Source organism: Coprinopsis cinerea (genome assembly GCF_000182895.1).
Source record: "Coprinopsis cinerea okayama7#130 chromosome 1 map unlocalized cont3.1, whole genome shotgun sequence".
Lineage (NCBI taxonomy): Eukaryota > Fungi > Basidiomycota > Agaricomycetes > Agaricales > Psathyrellaceae > Coprinopsis > Coprinopsis cinerea.
Genome location: NW_003307544.1, coordinates 1,936,537 through 1,953,520, shown reverse-complemented (window position 1 = coordinate 1,953,520; position 16,984 = coordinate 1,936,537). Strand labels below are relative to the sequence as shown.

Here is a 16,984-nt window from a genome sequence, read left to right as displayed (position 1 = left end):
GATACCTACAACTAAATACCACCAGAGATCACGCTGTATACTGTTACACTTGGTTCATTCAGAGTTTGGCGACCATCTTCCTGAGTTCTGTCTTCAAAATCTTGCCCGTCGATGTTTTCTGGGAGAGCCATGTTAGTGGCATGATGGGGAAGGCATGTAGCGACCATACCGGCAGCTCTGGAACAACTTCGACCCACTCGGGGCAAGCAAATCCTGGGAGACGACTCTTGGCATGAGCCTTGAGGTCCTTCTCAAACTCGTGATATCGTCCCTTCCACTTCTCTGCGTGCTGAGGATGGAGAATGACGAACGCCATTGGTCGTTCACCCCACTTGAGATGCTGTCGGGCGATCACACTGACTTCCAGAACGTGGGGATGCGAAGCGAGTTCTGGATGGAGGAATGTTGGCAGGGGGTAATAAAAGAAGAACCTGGAAAACCGGAAGGCTCACCTTGTTCGATGGCCAGGCTTGATGCGTTCTAGGGAAGGTGTTTGAGTCAACTTGAAGCGGTAAATAGTATACAAAACATACCTCTCCGCCAGAGATAATGATATCCTTACTCCTGTCCATGATAGCGACTGAGCCGTCAGGGTGCATCACAGCAAGGTCCCCTGTCCTGAAGCTTCCACCTCGGAATGCCTTCTTCGTTGCTTCTGGGTCTTTGTAGTACTGCAATGCATTGTTCACTACACCTTTCCCTCTTATGGGGTTGTGAAGTAAAAACCCACCTCCTTCATGACGATGTTGCCCCTTGTAACAATCTCACCAAGTGTCTTGCCGTCGGCAGGTACATCCTCGAGCACGTCGCTCTCTTCGTCCTGCTTCACGACTCGAACTTCTTCTGCGGTTGCGAATGCGTGTCCTTGGCGAGCCATGAGGCGAGCCCGGTCTTCTAGACTCAAGCTTGCCCAGTGGGGTTGGTCGTAATTACGGGTGAAGGGACCGTATGTCTAATAAGCGGACATAAGCATGGGATTCGGTTGCGAAGGGTGTAATACAACTCGCCTCACTGTAAATTGGGATTAGAACCGTTGTTTGGGAACAATCGGCCAGTGGTTAGGAACATGAACATGTAAAGCCAGGGGAAGACGCACGTCAAACCGTAAACATGAACAGGATTGATGCCCTTTTTCTCGAGCTCCGCGATGAGGTGTGCTGTAGGAGCTGCCCCAGCTGTACAAAGTGGTATAAGTAAGCGTTGTAGAGGGAACAAAGGTCTGACTGACCAATGATAGCTGTGACTGGTCGTGAAAGCTTCCTCGCCAATGGGTCATTGATGATTCCAATCTTCAAGCGTCATTAGCCTTCGATACCGAAGGTTCGACGAGGACTGATCTTACCTGAACAGTCGGTGCACCACAGTAGTGTGTAACTCCAGAATGGAGAAGGTGATTCCAGATGTGGGTATAGTTGACGGTTCGTAATGTAATCTGACAGTGTCGAGCTCAGCTTGATTGCAGGACGGTGGCATGGTAGTCGTACCTGAGTTGCGAACGCGAACACAGTTGCCCATGGATAGGTCCAACCAGCTGCATGGAACATAGGAAGGATCCTGTTAACACCGGGAAATCAATATCCCGACTCTATCATTCGTGGATTGTAGATCTTTACCATAGGTAAGTGGATTCCTTGTTGATCCTAAAGAATGGCGGTTAGTCGCCGAACAGCGAGCGTCAACGACATAGTGTGACCTACCGTCCCTCAAACGCGTTTCCTATTGCCCCGAGGTATGAACCTAATGGAATCTAGATTCAGTCTCGCAGCATTGACGGTGTGAAGTTGTACCACATGCCTCGCAGCGTTGTGATCACCCCCTTGGGCTAAAGTGAAGCCATCCAATGGTCAGTTGACTTTCCGGTCGAAAGTTCTGGAGATAAGATTCGCACCCGTCCAGTCGTGCCGGATCTGGGAATGCGGGGGAAGACGGTAAGCCCAGGGCATCTTGGAGAGGTCGAGACACGTACGTGTAGCAGAGAACGGCTCCAACGTTCTCGTCGGGCTCTGCCTCTAGTCCTCGCCACCCTTGTTCATTGCTATAAGCCCGGCCCTCCGTTAAGAAGTCTTCATAGGGATCGCCAGCCCTCCCTGTGTCGTTGGAAACGATGACGCGCGCGTTCGTGTTGCCGATAAGGTGCTTATACTCGTAGTCGACCAGAATGATACTGGCACCGCTGTGCTCGAGGATATAAGCAACTTCATGTGGTTTGAGGCGAGTGTTGATGGGGAGCAGAATGCCACGCGCTGCGAGAACACCATAGTGTGCATCTGTGGAGAACGGTGAATGATGGTCCTGACTGAATGCCAAGGGACGGCTGCTTACCGGCAATTAATGGACTGCAATACCGATATCAGGGAAAGGAACAACCCGAAAGGACAGAAAGCACTCACCTGTTTGGTGCAATGACGGCGACACGGTCTCCAGGCTTGAGACCAGCCTTTAGTAGTGCGTACGCAAGGTTCTGGATTCGCTGCGCCCTGTATAAACACAGCTGTGAGTTTTTGGGGAGATCCGGGTAAGGCCAATCCAGCGCACCAGACAGAGAAGGTATAGGCGACAGGATTCGGGGTGTCTGGGTGTAAAAGAGCGAGTTTGTTGGGGTAGATGAGAGCTGCGCGCAGGATAAAGGACAGGGGATTCTAGTCGAACAGTGAGAAGTGGGATGAAGCTGGTGAATGGGGTGACATACCAGAGGCTGGTGATTGGCAGGGAGGTTGTTAATGTCCTTGAGTCGAAGCTTGATATTGTTTGGAGGGATGCTGGCTGATGTAGGCGTGAACTGGAAGGGGAGCGAGGACATTGTGGGCCAACTTGGCTTGAACCCGTCCTCGCTCAACCCTTTAATGGATTCCTCCTTCTGCATTCCAAAAATAGACTCGTGATCATCTTACCCCGCTTCCAAGCCTGATCCCATCAATTTCGGCAGTCTCGCAATTCCAATTCCTCCTTCATAGGATTCACTTTCTACCGCCATGTTCCCTCCCTTTCTCGTAATTCTAGCTTCGCTATGGGTCCCACATACTGTTTTTGGTCATTCCTTCCACTACTCTTTCCTAGGTCCAGTGCACTCAAATCATCTTTATAGGAGACGGGAATGACTGGGTGAACGTCGACTACGTCTTGGAGGAAGCCCACCAAGCTGCAACTTCCTCCGATTCCCCCACATATCAGGCTGTTAACAGCATTGTGCGCGGAGCAGACCGACTGTTACGAAAGGGCCCATGGGGTATGCCCCTTTCCCCGCTGTCCGATACTCGGGCAATTCATGAACCGCCCCCCTAGCTGTGGCCAGCGACAAAGGCTTTCTGCCGCCGAGCAAGGATGCTCGTGATTATCTCAGTTGGGCACCCTAGTAAACCTGGCTCATCTCTCTCCATGAGCACCTTCTGAACCTCACCTTCGAAGCCACTGGCCTGATTGTCGATGGTGCTCAAAGTCTGGTCGAAACCAGTTGGCTCATACTGGTGAAGGGTCTACCAATGCTTCGTCCACTGCTTTCGATTCGCCGGACCCAAGTGATTTTCCAGACGATGATATGCTCTACGAAGAATCGGTAGATTCGGAAGAGAGGGGTCTCCGAGACCTTCACCTGGCGTATCATCGCGGAGCATTGCAATTGCACAAACGCAGCCACAACAGGCGAGCTCAGTCAGCCTTCAATCTGGTCGATGTGTCCGTTCCAACAAATGTTGTCTCGTCTCTCGTCGCTTCGATCACTGTACCGGCCGTACCCATAAATCCTGTTGGCACTTCTTCCACAGACTCGACAACATCGAAAGGAACGCGCCCACCTGCTCAGGCGGCCGCCAAGACCACTAAAACAACATGCACTCCGTCCCCGACAACGAGTATGGCTCCTAGTGCGAGTAGGTCATATATTCGTTCACAGACGGATGAACCTCTGATTTGTCCCTTTAAGCTTGGACGACATGTCGTTACATTGGTCGGGACGGAAAGGTGAATCCAGACGTCAGGGGCTTGAACGGGCCGTCCGCGATCAACAGCCTCTCCCAGTATGTCCTCTATGGCTGCATCTCTGCTGTCGTCAACAAAGACTCCAAACATGCTAAAGAAGCGGTGGCCGCTGTCGACCGGTTTTTCCTGTCGCCCTCTACTGGTATGAATCCCAACCTGAAGTATGGCCAAGTTGTACGAGGACCGGGGCCAGCTGGCATTAGTGGCACATTTACCGGGATTCTTGATCTACGCGGAACCGTTAAGATCGTCAATGGACTGATGCTATTGAGAGAACTTGCTCACCCGGACTGGACGGATAAACGGGACTCGGCTATGCGGTCGTGGCTATCGCAGTATGGACAGTGGTTAACTCACAGCGACATTGGTAAAATGACAGGCTCACGACCCAAGTATGCACCAATCTTTCCTTCGTGGGTTCCTCTTAACCATGTTCCTAGCAATCATGGAACCTTTTACGTTTCTCAGCTGGCGGCTGCGAAGATTTTCGAGGGGTCCAAGGAAGAAGCGATATCGATCCTTGTGCAATTCTTCAAGAAACAGTTCATAGATCAAATCGCCGCCTCTGGGGAGCAGCCCTTCGAAGCAGTCAGAACGCGGCCGTATCACTACCGCTGCTTTAATATAGAGGCGTTGATCGTGAGCTCTGTGTCTCGCTTCTCCGCATTTTCCGATGCCTGACGCTTCGTAGACGAATGCAAAGCTCGGCGATCAACTTGGTCTCGATCTGTGGTCCTCCCGCTCCAAGTACGGCGCAACGATACAGACCGCCATGGACTTCATCATCGCGTCGGACCCCAAGGGGGAAAAGGCATCGGAAGCTGTTCCCCACGTCGCGGCTGTAGCGGCAGCCTATGGCGATCCGAAGGGAAAGTACGCTGCTTTCCTTAAAAAGCACTTGAGCAACTATCAGTCGAAGCCTTTCTGGTTTTACGATCAGCCTAGAGCAGTCTCGAGAGACTCGTCCAAGAAGATGGTCAAGCAAAGTGATGCCTCTGGAAATGGCCAAGAGGCGGACCACGACGGCGCGTCTACTGGTACACCAAAATCCCCGAATATACCCTTCACTTGCCCCGACGTGTTTAAAGATGCGACGAGAGTGGAGATCGACAATGGGATTTTTGTGACTTGTGACGAGCTTCGGCCGTTCTACGAGCTTCCTATGCCAATCTAGAGACTATGTACATGTATGTCCTTTGACGCGTATTTCACTCGAGCACAGTCTTGGCAGTGCCCCAAAATACATTCTTGAACCCATCCTCATACATCCGGGATTCCGAAGATAAGGTTCGTCGTCATTGAACTTCATAGCCTTACTGAACACAGATTCGTCCGTCTGACCACAGGGTACTTGGCCCTCGATGGCCGTCGAGCAGCCTGTAAAGTCTAAAGAAAAACTAATGTCGATTCGAGGTGGAGTTGCTCCCACTGATAGAAAGCTTGTCGCCCGAGATAGGTCACTCTTGCCCTCGAGGTGAGTTGTACCAGGTCCCAAACGCATGCTTTTGAACGTGGTCCAGGTCCGCCCTTGAAGCGATTCCTGCCCTCTGAAAACCCGAACTGTAACACTTACTTACCCACAGCCAGCGGGCGTCAGCGATAAGATATGATTCAAATCTGACCCCACGCTACATCAATTAGTTGCTTCGCCCGCCTTGGTCCCCTCCCATCCGCTGGTTATTCCATGTGATGCATCTCGGATGCTCTACTTGATCATTTCGGTCAGGCTCTTCCTGACCGGCATTCTGCTCTGTGTTCAGGGAGGACAGCCCGTAATTACGCGCTGTTATCCTGTTACCTTGATTCCGGGGCACCTCATCGTCAACTCTCCTCCACTCATGTTATTCAATCCGTAACATCACGCCTGGCCTCACCTCACTCCCGACTCGGTTGACCGACATACCCTTGGCTGGTGACTGTTCCTGAGGTTTCGTTTGCAAACGAGCTCCATGTAACGACCGCATGGCACGGTGACTGGCTCACCGACCACCGCCATGCCCGTTCATGGCAGTCCAGCGGGACGTCCTAACACCATGCACAATACCGCAAAAGTGGCCTATCTCGGGTTTCGAAGCTGGTGGCACACGAGACTAACCATCGTGGAGGTTTGGATGAGTCTGCTTATCGAACCATGGGTGCATGTGGAGAAATGAATGGAAAAGGAAAGGAAACGCGGTTGCATGGTCATTGGTGGGCTTACGGCTTCTTTTCATGCGCTGTGCGTTGCTATTTATTGTTGATTCTCTTGTCAGACTCTGATATGGATGCCCTTCTTGGAATAGGATTCTAAGCGACCAGATGAAGTCCATATGCGCATGCCGTGTGCATGTTACACTTTCTCGGGTCGAATCCGGCTATATAAGAATCATGTAGCGTCGGTGATATAAAGCGTCGCTTCTTGGACCCTTGGTATCCCAACTCCAATCTTAAGCTTGTTTCCTTCTCCCCAGCCTCAGCCTCAGCAATGTTCAGTCAGCGCCTCTTGACTTTTGTTTCCCTCGTCGTTTCCGCGTATGGCTTGATCTCGCAGACCGAATTGGAGGAAAACACCGCAAAGGGCCTCAGATTGATCAGTCTTCAGGATGGCGTCGACCCTATCTGGATGACTGAAGAAGAAAAGCTGAGGCTCATGGCCGACGACACCAACTTCGTATGTGAACTGGTTCAAATATTGCTTCTGCAGGACCCAACGTCTCTGTTTTTAACAGTTCGATGTCACCGAATTTTACGATCCTGAGGAAGAAGCCTCCGATCGACGAGTCGCTGCAGCGTTGGAGATTACCTGTAAGAATTGATTCATGTTTACGGGCCGACGAAGGTAGTTGACTGAACAGCCCGTCCGTAGACACCGCGGTTACTGCTCGACGACCAGAGGTCGTTGCTCTTCTGGCACAGGTTTCCCAAAGCCAGAGCCAGTCCTACCTCAACTCCCTTACCGCCTACAACAACCGTTACTACCGCACTCAGGATGGCGCTAACGCCGCGATCTGGATCAGGGATACCATTGCTGCTGTAAGAGCTTAGGCTGTATTCATTGCTTACGAGGAGACTCACGACCCTCTTCCCGTTATTTCAGATCGCGTCTCAGAATCCTGCAAGCCGAGCAACCGCCACCCTCTTCACCAACAGCTTCGTGCAAGGCTCAGTCATCGGCACCATCCCCGGCACAAACCCGTCCCTTCCCCGCATCATCCTCGGTGCTCATCTTGACTCTATCAACAGCTCGAACCCAACGAACGGAAGGGCTCCTGGTGCCGATGACGATGGTAGCGGCTGCGTTAACCTGCTCGAGGCCTTCCGCGTTCTCGTTTCGTCCGGTTTCCGACCATCCGCAACCGTGGAATTCCATTGGTACGGTGGCGAGGAGGCTGGCTTACTCGGTTCGCAGGCCATTGCCAGGAAATACAAAGCTGACGGTGTACAAGTCAAAGCCATGATCAACTTTGACATGACCGCATTGTTAGTGCTTCATTCAATAGATTTAAATGCTTCACATTGATGACATGGGCGCAGCTTCAGGCCAGGATCGAGGGAGGTCATCTCATTGGTCCCCGACTACGTCAACGCCAACTTGAATACCCAGCTTGGAACCATTATTGACACCTATCTGAGGTTGCCCTGGGTTAGAGGTGATCCTGTGCGTCTTTTCTTCCCCCCTCCATAATGCACTATCCGTGTGTACTTATACGGGCTTCAGTGTAACTATGCTTGCTCGGATCACGCTCCATGGCACCAGCAAGGATACCCTGCAGCGTATCCCTTCGAGTCTCTCGACGTCAACATGAATACAGTAATTCACTCGGCCAGCGACACCACCAGTTTGGCAGGCTTCTCTTGGAGCCATCTCCTTGAATTCACCAAGCTCGCTGTGGCTGCTGCCTACGAGTTGGCCATCTGAGGGGACGTAGCGAATATCAAGGGCCCAATTGTGTACAAGAAGACCTTATTGTATTTAGCAACAACGCCAATGCGTGGCGGGCTCATGGACTAGATAAGAGCGTACGAAGCAGGAGGCCGGGTATCATATATACAGGATAAATACAACTAACTACATGAAAGCTACGAAGTAAAAACAAGAACTCGTTCGGTACATGAATTGAAATGGGCTCGTACATCTTCACTCAGATTGAGATTGCAACGGAGCATGTTGCTGGGCTTGCCAGAGTCGAGGCTTGCCCCGGATCGTGATGTCCTCAAATGGCCCGTTTTGGGTGAGATGGAGGCAGTCTTTGGTACCAAGAACCAAGAGCTCGAAGAAGAAAGAGGCTGCCGCGCGACGTGACGCCTTTGCACCACAGTTAGAAATCATCATTCTGATCAATTGTTTGATTGACTCACCTTAGTAGCCATTGCGTTGAAGCTCATACTAGAATCCTGTGCACCGTCGTCGAGAGTCGGTTGAAGCTCCTTTCGAATAAACGAGAGAGCTTTGACAGTATTCTTGCTGTAGCCCTTCTCTTCAGCGACTACTTCCTGAGTTTCAACGACTTCAGATTCCTCTTGCGTCTGAGTTTGAGTGGCGGGTTGGCGACTGTCGAACATAGCAATCGGGCAACTCATGTCTGCATAGCTCTCCTCACCCTCCATCCACCCCTCAGCCCCAGGGGTAGACAGTCGACTTCTAGCACTCGGAGCCAGGGAAACAGAGCGTTCCCTCGCCCCCAAGGTGATATCGACATTGCCGTCTTCGTTGGGAAGTTCTAATTGATACTCATCCAGAGCTGCAGTTTGGTCCGCGAAGTCGAAGTCCCCAGTGACGTTGTGTTCCTCCCCCAACTTGTCGCTCATTCCTGCCACGCTGGATGCAATGCTCATTGCTCGACGTCCGGCTTCGACTTCATCCTCGTCCAACCTGATGCGCTTGCTACCATCTTCCGTGACAGACGCATACCGGCGTTTAGTGGCTATTGGCTCCATAGGGCGCAGGAAAAGTTCGGTGAGCTCCGATGTGAGTCCTGGAGGGCCAGCCGAGAAGAAGAGATGATTGTCCACCGTCTTTGTGGGCAAGAAGTGGGCCAATGGATCTTCTCTGATTTCTTGCAGTCTCAAAGCAAGAGATGAACGCGGGAGGTAGCGTTGCTCTGTTATGATATTACTGACGTCTTTCATGGGCCCGTCGCGGTTAGCTTGAGAGGACGAGGCGCCAGGCCCATCATACATTTCAGTAACCGAGTCGATGATCTGTTTCTTCTCCCTGGGCTTCTTGGCAGGTTTAATGGGCTCTTCAGGAACCTCGGGCAACGGAATCTCCTCAGCAACAGGAGTGTCTGGGATTTCGGTTAGCGGGGACACTGTAGAAAGACGTCAGACAGATTGGAAGACAAAATGAAGACATAAAGGTCACTGACAAGATCGACTCGAGGGCGCCTTATCGTCATGCAGAGGTTCGATGACAGGCTCTTCAGCAGGCTGGTCAAATCCAATGCCCAAGTCCCCCAAGTCCATGCCACCAAAGTCAGGGAAGTCCATGTCCATGGTAGGCTGGAACGGTTGTTCTGAAGGGTCCCGGCTGAAGCTACGAATAGACTGCAGATCGATGCTCTTGTTGACGCCATTGAGATGGGGGAAATCTCTGAGACTATGCACGCTTGCAGCATCTCGTCCTACGCCAACGCTCAGGTCGTCGACACTCATTCCATCCTCGCTGGCCTTTTGCGGCGCTTCATCCCAGTCAATTCCAAGGTCAATGTCCAAGAAGTCTTGGGAGCCGATTCCGTCAGTAGGGCCGATGTCGAACGGGTCTATCGCTCCGAACTGGTCGAGGTTGTTGCCTTGAGGAAGTGTGATATCCTCAATTTGAGCTTGGTGCTGGCCTTGTTCACGGAGGGGACGGTCTACGATGTCCATATCCCTGGAGCAAGGTCAGGCGCATAATCAGAAGGGGGCGGATAAGCTATACCAGTTGTCATCGGGAAGCAGAAGGTTGATGTCGATGGTACTGGCCTGGAGAGTGATAGCTGTCTTGTTCACATTCAATTGATCTTCGGTGAGATCGACAACACCAGGTCGGAAGGCCTGCATCCATTAGTTGGCAGCTGGAGATACACCCAATGGAGTGCCATACCATCTTAATCTTCAACAACGCGTCGTTACAATCGTCCAATAGGTACTTGGCCTTCCGACTGTAAATTCGAACCACGCCGAGAAGCAGCTGGCCACTTAGACGTAGAGCCAGAACCTCGACATTTCCGTCCTTAATTGCGTCTATGGAGTTTTTCTAAGATTGATGAAGGATTCCGAGTTGAATATGTACGCACCGACGGACTGTTCAATATCGGTTTGGAGAGTCTGTGATTTGGAAAGCTTGCGCTCCATGTGGGCAGCAATCCAGATACGGGCCAGAGGCCCTCGTCTAGCGAGCGCCTCTGAATAGAATGCCTTTAATATATTGTCAGAAACATGTTGAGATTAGGGAGAAAGTAGACTTGCCATTGTGAACGTGTTGGGATTGAACAAGCCCGGAAGCGGTTGAGACTCAGAAACGCGATGAACAAATACGGAACAAACACGAGTGGCAGGCACCGCCCCCCTGCCACCGTCGTGACTTTGCTCTTCTCGTTCTCCACACTCATTCCTATTGCAATGGCAGAGAGTTCTAGTCCAGCCGACAAGTCTGTTCAGGTCAAACTCGTCTTACTCGGTAAGTCATAATCCCCTATTCTCTTCACTGGGCCCTCTGGAGGCCCAGATTCTCTTATATATTGGCCGGTAAATGAGTCCAAACTTATCCTTCAATGTCCTCTAGGTGAGGCTGCCGTCGGAAAGTCTTCAGTAGTCCTCAGATTTGTACGTCTATCTATCCAAACTACCGCCACTGCTTCTCGTCCTCAATGGGATCCATCTGCTTCCAGGTCAACAACGAGTTCCAACCCAACAAGGAGCCTACCATTGGTGCTGCATTCTTAACCCAGAAATGTCGCTTGGAGGATCGTATTCTCAGATATGAGATTTGGGACACTGCTGGTCAGGAGCGCTTCCATTCACTCGCGGTACGCCTTCCCCTTCGTTCAACTGCGGCGCTGCTACGCACCTTTCCGGTCGCTCACATATAATCCTCAGCCGATGTACTATCGCAACGCCCAGGCCGCTGTCGTAGTCTATGATGTTACTAAGGCCAGTAGTCTGGAAAAGGCCAAGTCATGGGTGAAGGAACTCCAGCGTCAGGCCAACCCCAATATCGTCATCGCCCTCGCCGGAAACAAGGTCGATCTCGTCCAGCCTTCGTCATCTTCCTCGGGTACCGGTGCTTCCTCAGAATCAGAGGACGAGGCGGATGATGCTACCGCGACGGGTGGAGAAGCTCCTGCTTCGTCCGCCGAGCCTGAAAGCTTGAGACAGGTCCCCCGAGAGGAGGCTCAGGCATACGCACAGGAAGCAGGCCTCCTCTTCTTCGAAACCTCTGCGAAGACAGGCGAAGGAATTGTGGAAATCTTCACTGAGATTGGTACGTGCCTATCTCCTCACATCGGTCATCCTGAGCGCTCATGTTGCGCAGCCAAGAAAATTCCCATCGAGCATATCCTAGCCTCTTCTAGAGGCAACGCAGGACGACCAGGTGTGAACGGAGCCCGTGCGGAAGGTTCACAATCCCAGAACGTCAATCTGGACCAGAATGCAGCGAAACCCAAGGATGCTTGCAACTGCTGAGAAATGGTTGCCATTCCCTCTGCCAAGGTCTACGCTTCCGTCATGACTTCCCTTTTATATTATGATACGGTCTTCAAGGAACCACAGAGCCCCTCTTATCCTCTCTCTACATGTCCGTCCCGTTTACGCATTGCCCGTACTCGTTTGTTTTAATATCCGACTTTATACACTACGCTAGAGGACGGATTCAAGAATAACTGTCAGTCCACATATGGCGGGGGTCCACTAACGTGTTCGTGCTCTTCATGATGTCCATGATCCAGATGAGTGTGGTGATGTTCGGGAACAAGATACGGTGGTAAGGGCGGTGTGGTTGGGCGCTGGCCCATAGTTTCTGGGGTTCTAAACGCCGAATCAATGGAGGGAGGAGGGTCCAAAGGGTCGTCCATGGGAGGTGGGGGCGGAGGCGGTTCATGAAGCTCATGCATGTCTCTGTTCAGAACTTGATTGTTGGGCTCCAGAACTAGGCCAATAGCCTCGATCGTGGCATGTCCAGAGTCGTGGAGATCCGCTAACGAAGTCAGATCAGTATCATGGCTCGCCATCTCGAGGGTCGGTGGTGGAGTGGAAGAGCGTTGCATGTCTTCGGCATGTCCATCGAATTGCTGTGAGGCCGGAAATCCAAACAGAGTCCCCTCCCCGCTGATAGCAGGGACAATAGGCGGAAGAGAACTACTGCTCTCTTCAGGATCAGGAAGAATGATCTCATTCTCCGACTCTTGAAATGTTGGCAGGCGTGACGACGTCGAGGCTTCTAGTTCCGTAGCAAAAAATGGTGGAGGAGCTTCTCGGTCGTCAAACGGGGGAGGGGCTCCGGGGTACATACTAGGTCCTGGTTCGTTCACCGTGTAGTAAGGAACCGTGCTGTCCTCTTCGTATCTGTTCGTCCGGGCAGGTGGTCGATCGTGCTTCTTCGAGTATGCTTCGTCTATGGCCTGAGACACCTGGGGGAGCGGTGCAGGAGGGGGCGATATCACAATAGGTATTGTGATTGTTGAGATACGCTCACTGTGGTTGGTGGTGTCCACAAGCGATATGTATACTTTGATATGAAATGTCACGTTGTGAAGAAGTGTCAGTTGAGTGATGAGTGCACTCTCTGCATCGCTTTCGAGGCGGTTGGATTCTGTCCCTGCTAGACTAGTACGGGACTCAGAGGGTGTGGTATTTCCCGGCGTTTGATGGAGTATAAAACGCAACTGGATGGGACGTGAAGTGTGGAACCGACAAGACGCGCCAGAGCGTGCAATCACCGTGCGGGAGGTGGATCCTAGAAACAGAGGAGAGAATGGGGCCTTGGAAGATGACGAAGGGTCGTCGGGCTCTGCAAGAGTGTTGTTGCTCGTGAACGAGGCCTCGTCTGATGCAACGGATCTGTCAACGTCTGAATCACCTTCAGATTCAGCATCGAGCTGTCGCCTGACTTTGATTGCCCGAACCAATTCAGCGCGAATGTTGCGGATCCTCAGGCCTTTATCGACCACAGTTTCGCGGGTCGGGGGTGGAACGGTGATGTATAGGGGGATGTCTTCACCTGAGGAGAACGTCGTCCTTGGGACCTGAACTTCCACTCTCGTCGGTTCGTCCAAGGCGTAGGTCTCTGGGGAGGTAGGTATCGTAGACGAAGACGATGTATATCTTCGGGTATGAACCGTGAGCGACTTGGAAATAGGCGCTTCTGCTGGATTGACAGGATGCAAAGATGCTGTCAATGTATGAGCAAGAACAGAATGCGGGGTTTGGATGGATTGGGGGGTGTCGGGCATCAATGGGATCGAGAAGGGAAACGTCGAAGGAAAGGAAGACGTCCCAAGCGGTCCTGAACGCCGCGAGTACAGCTCAAGTTCAGTCAGAGTGAGCTCGATCTCATGCTGGTAGGCCATCTCATATGTGCGCAGGGATACAGTTCTGAATGACTGTCAGCTGCTGCGGGTAGAAAAGAAACTGTGAAAAGGACTCACACTCGTGTCCACCGCTTGGGATCGATACCTTTAACTTGTATTTCTCCCTCGATTGCTGCGCGTTCACCGTCAGCACCCAGATATCCCTTCTGAAAGTTGACTGCATCGACAGTCGGGACCAGAATGATTTGAGGTTCTTCATACGCTGGGTCTTGCTGAGAGTAGCTTGGAGGGGGCGGGATTGAGTGGTCCATGGATTGTGGTTGACAAAGCCATGAGTGTAGAATCCTGTTTCAAATGGTTGCAGCGGGGGTAACAGCCTTCACCACTGGTTGCCTCATCACAGCCTCACGTGCGGTCGCGATCACTTATACCGATTGATGCCAGCAGACCAAGTTGAAGATATGGTTGAATCAGACATCAAATAACTGGAACCCTGGTGGTATGTACATGTACACAAAAACGAAGAGACGAAGAGATGCAAAGCAAAAACACAACTAATAACAAGCATACATGGCTAAATAATCAAAATGCTCACTGACACTCCACCCGGACAAGGCTTTCCAGCTCCCCAAACATGATCTCATCGCTCTGGACCTCTCTCAGTGTTAATGTCGGCCAGAGATCCCTGCTATAACCACCGAGAAGCCCAGTTCCCTTTTCTGGTCCGTTATCCGATGCGTCCGCGAACCCCATTCCAAAAGACAACGTCGGTCCCGTTGAATCTACCGGATTCTCGAACGGGTCCTTTTTGTCGTCCAGGACCTTCAACGTCTCCGTAACACGCCTCGCACAGACGAGAAAGATCGCCCTGAGCTCAGCACCATTCATGAAGAATCGCTGCAACATCCGAGCAGAGATGGCATTGAATTTGAGCTTTCTGTCACTTCGCATCTTTTCTTTCAGGTCCGGCGGCGCCATAAAAGCGAGGGAATAGATGGCCATGATGATTGCCTCGAGATGCGATAGCCAAATCTCGCGAGAAACCAATTGGAAGTCGAGGTCGGACATGGGAAGGCGATGGACCAGAGCTTCGAAGAGAGTCCATAGCAAATGATGAGGAATGGCCTTGACCATCAATTTGCGAATGGGATCGGGTTGGCTGAAATGATTCCAGGTTTCTAGGGCAATTTGGACCAATGTCGAAGGCCGCATGTTGCCACCGAACGGAATGCCTATATGCTGAACGGAGTATGTTGGAGGGACCGCTTCTTGAGGATCAATCAGGTAAGAGGCGATGAGTTCAAATATACGCTTCGTTATCCGAGAGGCGGCTTTCGGGGGGATGTCGGGTGATGCGAGGTTGGTGAACCCAGAAAGGGCGAGAAGGGAGTACAACATGTCCTTCCGGATGAGGACCAAGTCGTTGAGTGAGAGAGCCGGGGAGGCAGGCTTGAAGGCGCCATCCTTTTCCACCACTTTACAGGTGCGCAGTAGCACGTCCAGTAGCCGGGTATGGTGGGCAAGATACCGGATGTTGTCGTCGATAACCGTCAAGTTGCGGATAATATTGAAGACGGTGACAATATAATTGGCGGGTCGCTGTTGCGGGCCCAAATCGGCGTCTTTAGAACCTTGATGTGGTTCAAGGCCAGCAAAGGGAAGACTTTGCTCGTCCAGAATGTGGTTGACGAGCTGATGGTTTGTGACGATGGATGCGTCGTCATCGAATGAGTCGAGCGTCGGGTCGTGTGACTCTTCATACCCTCCAAATGCGATATCCTCCACGAGGTCGAGCGCCTCCTCCAACAGATCGGGGCATTGCTGGATTGGGAAGCCTGATCCTGGGGTTTGCCCTCGCATAGTCGAAAGGAGCGTAAAAGTGGTGAGAGCATAGGACAGTTCAGGCCCAAGGCGTGAACGAATCGACATGGTGAGGCATTCGATATCCACCGTGCCCCAATCGTTCAACTCGCGGAGAGGTCTTCTCTGCGCGCTGAATACCGTCTCTCCTTCGATGAACCGAAGATCCCTACCCCCATAGGTATCGACCTCGCGTGCAAGGGGGATGTATTCAATCTTGCGGCGCGAGGGCTGAGTTCGCGGTCGCGGTGGGGCTACTGCCGGGGCTGAAGGAGCTTGGGGGACCTGGGGCGGGGGTTCTGAAGGGTTTCGGTCCATACTCGGTATGGACATCTAAACAAAACTCAGATTGTGATGTAGGTGTGATAGGTGGAACTGCTTACTGGACTTCCAGGTTGAGGTTCTAACGAGAGAAGTGACAAGTGAGTCCGACTGTATCTGGGCTGATTACGATTAACTGACCTGTTCTCGGTCGGGCTCTTTTCTCTAGGTCACCAATTTCCAGCTTCCTCTTGATGCCTTGCCCGTCCTGATCAAGCATATTCAAATCTGGAGCGTGGTTCGTTGGAAGCATTGAATCTGCCCCTTGCATTAACATCCCAGATGCAGGGCGAGACTGGGGTTGTGGAGGCATCGAGGGATAACGTGGCATGCCATTTGCAGGTTGACCTCCTCCCACCATTCCTTGCACCGGTGTGTTCACATTGCGTTGCATTTGTGCGGCGTTGTTGGGAATAGCCTGTTGAGGCATAGGCTGGGACCCAGGCATTGGGGCGTTTCCCATCATTGCCTGACGATTGGCAAGGCTGGCTTTGCGCTGGTTCTCCTGCATGTTCTTCCGGTACGACTCTTCAAAGGGAAGCAAGATAGCCATGTAATACTGGGATAGCATCTTTGCCACTGAAGTTGACCCATTGGCCTGGACGGTGGGAAACTCTTCGGGGAGGTCGAACTGGGGCAGAAGTGAAGCCCAGGCGTTGTTGGCTTCGAGCTGTGGTGACGCGGTCAACCATAACGGGCGGGAATCGGGAAAAGGATGAGACTTACTACACGACCGCCACCGTTCTGAAAAACGGTGCCCCACAATCGAAAGAGATTGACGTCCTTTCCTGCAACTTTGAATGTGCCGACTTCTGAACCGGGTTCGATAGCTGACCACGGAGAAGTTGAATGGTCATAGTTTGGAACGGGTATTCCTGTGAGAGCGGGTGGCAAAGGCATGCCTCTGATGGCCATTAGGTTATGAAGGCCCTGGAGGAAACCATGTTGACGCTGCTGGGATACGCGGGAATTTGGAGGGTTGGACATTGATGGTTCAAGAAGAGGCGGGATGGGAGCATTGGGATTAGCAGTATTCGGTATCTGATGTCGGGCATGTGGAACCGGGGCAGCCCCCGAGCTTAAGAGGTCATGGTTTGGAGGCTGATTTCCTCCGAGGTATGGGCGAGGATTTCCTCCAATCCGTGCATTCTGAGCAGCCGTTAACAGTGCCATCTGCTTGGCGGCCTGTGATGGGTCCAGATTGAAATTATTCACCCCAAACCCATGGCCATGGCCTTGCTGCTGCGTCTGTGGGCTGCATACAACCAGGTTATCAGCCCACAGTCAATTTCGAGTCCAACTGCCAACTTACAGCATCCTTGCGAAGCCGCGCTCAC

At 52.1% G+C, this 16,984-nt stretch overlaps 7 protein-coding genes across 7 annotated transcripts; 3 read left to right on the top strand and 4 right to left on the bottom strand.

Moving 5' to 3' along the window:
• Positions 1 to 58: 58 nt before the first annotated feature.
• Positions 59 to 2,800, bottom strand: CC1G_03655 (AMP-dependent synthetase and ligase; the record flags this gene model as incomplete). The annotated part of the gene is made up of 18 exons (XM_001828809.2): positions 59 to 118; positions 170 to 390; positions 453 to 480; positions 534 to 671; positions 731 to 952; positions 1,117 to 1,175; positions 1,229 to 1,289; positions 1,343 to 1,432; positions 1,485 to 1,554; positions 1,614 to 1,640; positions 1,698 to 1,747; positions 1,814 to 1,822; positions 1,889 to 1,907; positions 1,967 to 2,267; positions 2,323 to 2,336; positions 2,391 to 2,477; positions 2,536 to 2,639; positions 2,690 to 2,800. The coding sequence occupies 18 exons, from the start codon at positions 2,798 to 2,800 to the stop codon at positions 59 to 61; spliced, it is 1,671 nt and encodes a 556-aa protein (XP_001828861.2).
• A 735-nt stretch (positions 2,801 to 3,535) lies between these two features.
• Positions 3,536 to 5,149, top strand: CC1G_03654 (hypothetical protein; the record flags this gene model as incomplete). Its single annotated transcript, XM_001828808.2, has 3 exons — positions 3,536 to 3,866; positions 3,920 to 4,614; positions 4,667 to 5,149. 3 exons carry the CDS (start codon positions 3,536 to 3,538, stop codon positions 5,147 to 5,149), a joined length of 1,509 nt encoding a protein of 502 aa, XP_001828860.2.
• Positions 5,150 to 6,439: 1,290 nt separating this feature from the next.
• On the top strand, positions 6,440 to 7,873 carry CC1G_03653 (aminopeptidase; the record flags this gene model as incomplete). Its single annotated transcript, XM_001828807.1, has 6 exons — positions 6,440 to 6,625; positions 6,684 to 6,759; positions 6,821 to 6,987; positions 7,052 to 7,434; positions 7,489 to 7,612; positions 7,673 to 7,873. 6 exons carry the CDS (start codon positions 6,440 to 6,442, stop codon positions 7,871 to 7,873), a joined length of 1,137 nt encoding a protein of 378 aa, XP_001828859.1.
• Positions 7,874 to 8,292: 419 nt separating this feature from the next.
• Positions 8,293 to 10,290, bottom strand: CC1G_03652 (Rad21 protein; the record flags this gene model as incomplete). Its single annotated transcript, XM_001828806.2, has 5 exons — positions 8,293 to 9,266; positions 9,324 to 9,826; positions 9,875 to 9,918; positions 10,040 to 10,179; positions 10,233 to 10,290. 5 exons carry the CDS (start codon positions 10,288 to 10,290, stop codon positions 8,293 to 8,295), a joined length of 1,719 nt encoding a protein of 572 aa, XP_001828858.2.
• A 267-nt stretch (positions 10,291 to 10,557) lies between these two features.
• Positions 10,558 to 11,622, top strand: CC1G_03651 (GTP-binding protein ypt5; the record flags this gene model as incomplete). The annotated part of the gene is made up of 5 exons (XM_001828805.1): positions 10,558 to 10,615; positions 10,721 to 10,761; positions 10,827 to 10,964; positions 11,035 to 11,419; positions 11,471 to 11,622. 5 exons carry the CDS (start codon positions 10,558 to 10,560, stop codon positions 11,620 to 11,622), a joined length of 774 nt encoding a protein of 257 aa, XP_001828857.1.
• A 200-nt stretch (positions 11,623 to 11,822) lies between these two features.
• Positions 11,823 to 13,777, bottom strand: CC1G_03650 (hypothetical protein; the record flags this gene model as incomplete). The annotated part of the gene is made up of 2 exons (XM_001828804.1): positions 11,823 to 13,530; positions 13,584 to 13,777. 2 exons carry the CDS (start codon positions 13,775 to 13,777, stop codon positions 11,823 to 11,825), a joined length of 1,902 nt encoding a protein of 633 aa, XP_001828856.1.
• Positions 13,778 to 14,057: 280 nt separating this feature from the next.
• CC1G_03649 (hypothetical protein) lies at positions 14,058 to 16,964 on the bottom strand (the record flags this gene model as incomplete). Its single annotated transcript, XM_001828803.2, has 5 exons — positions 14,058 to 15,659; positions 15,710 to 15,729; positions 15,789 to 16,317; positions 16,374 to 16,902; positions 16,960 to 16,964. 5 exons carry the CDS (start codon positions 16,962 to 16,964, stop codon positions 14,058 to 14,060), a joined length of 2,685 nt encoding a protein of 894 aa, XP_001828855.2.
• Positions 16,965 to 16,984: the final 20 nt, after the last annotated feature.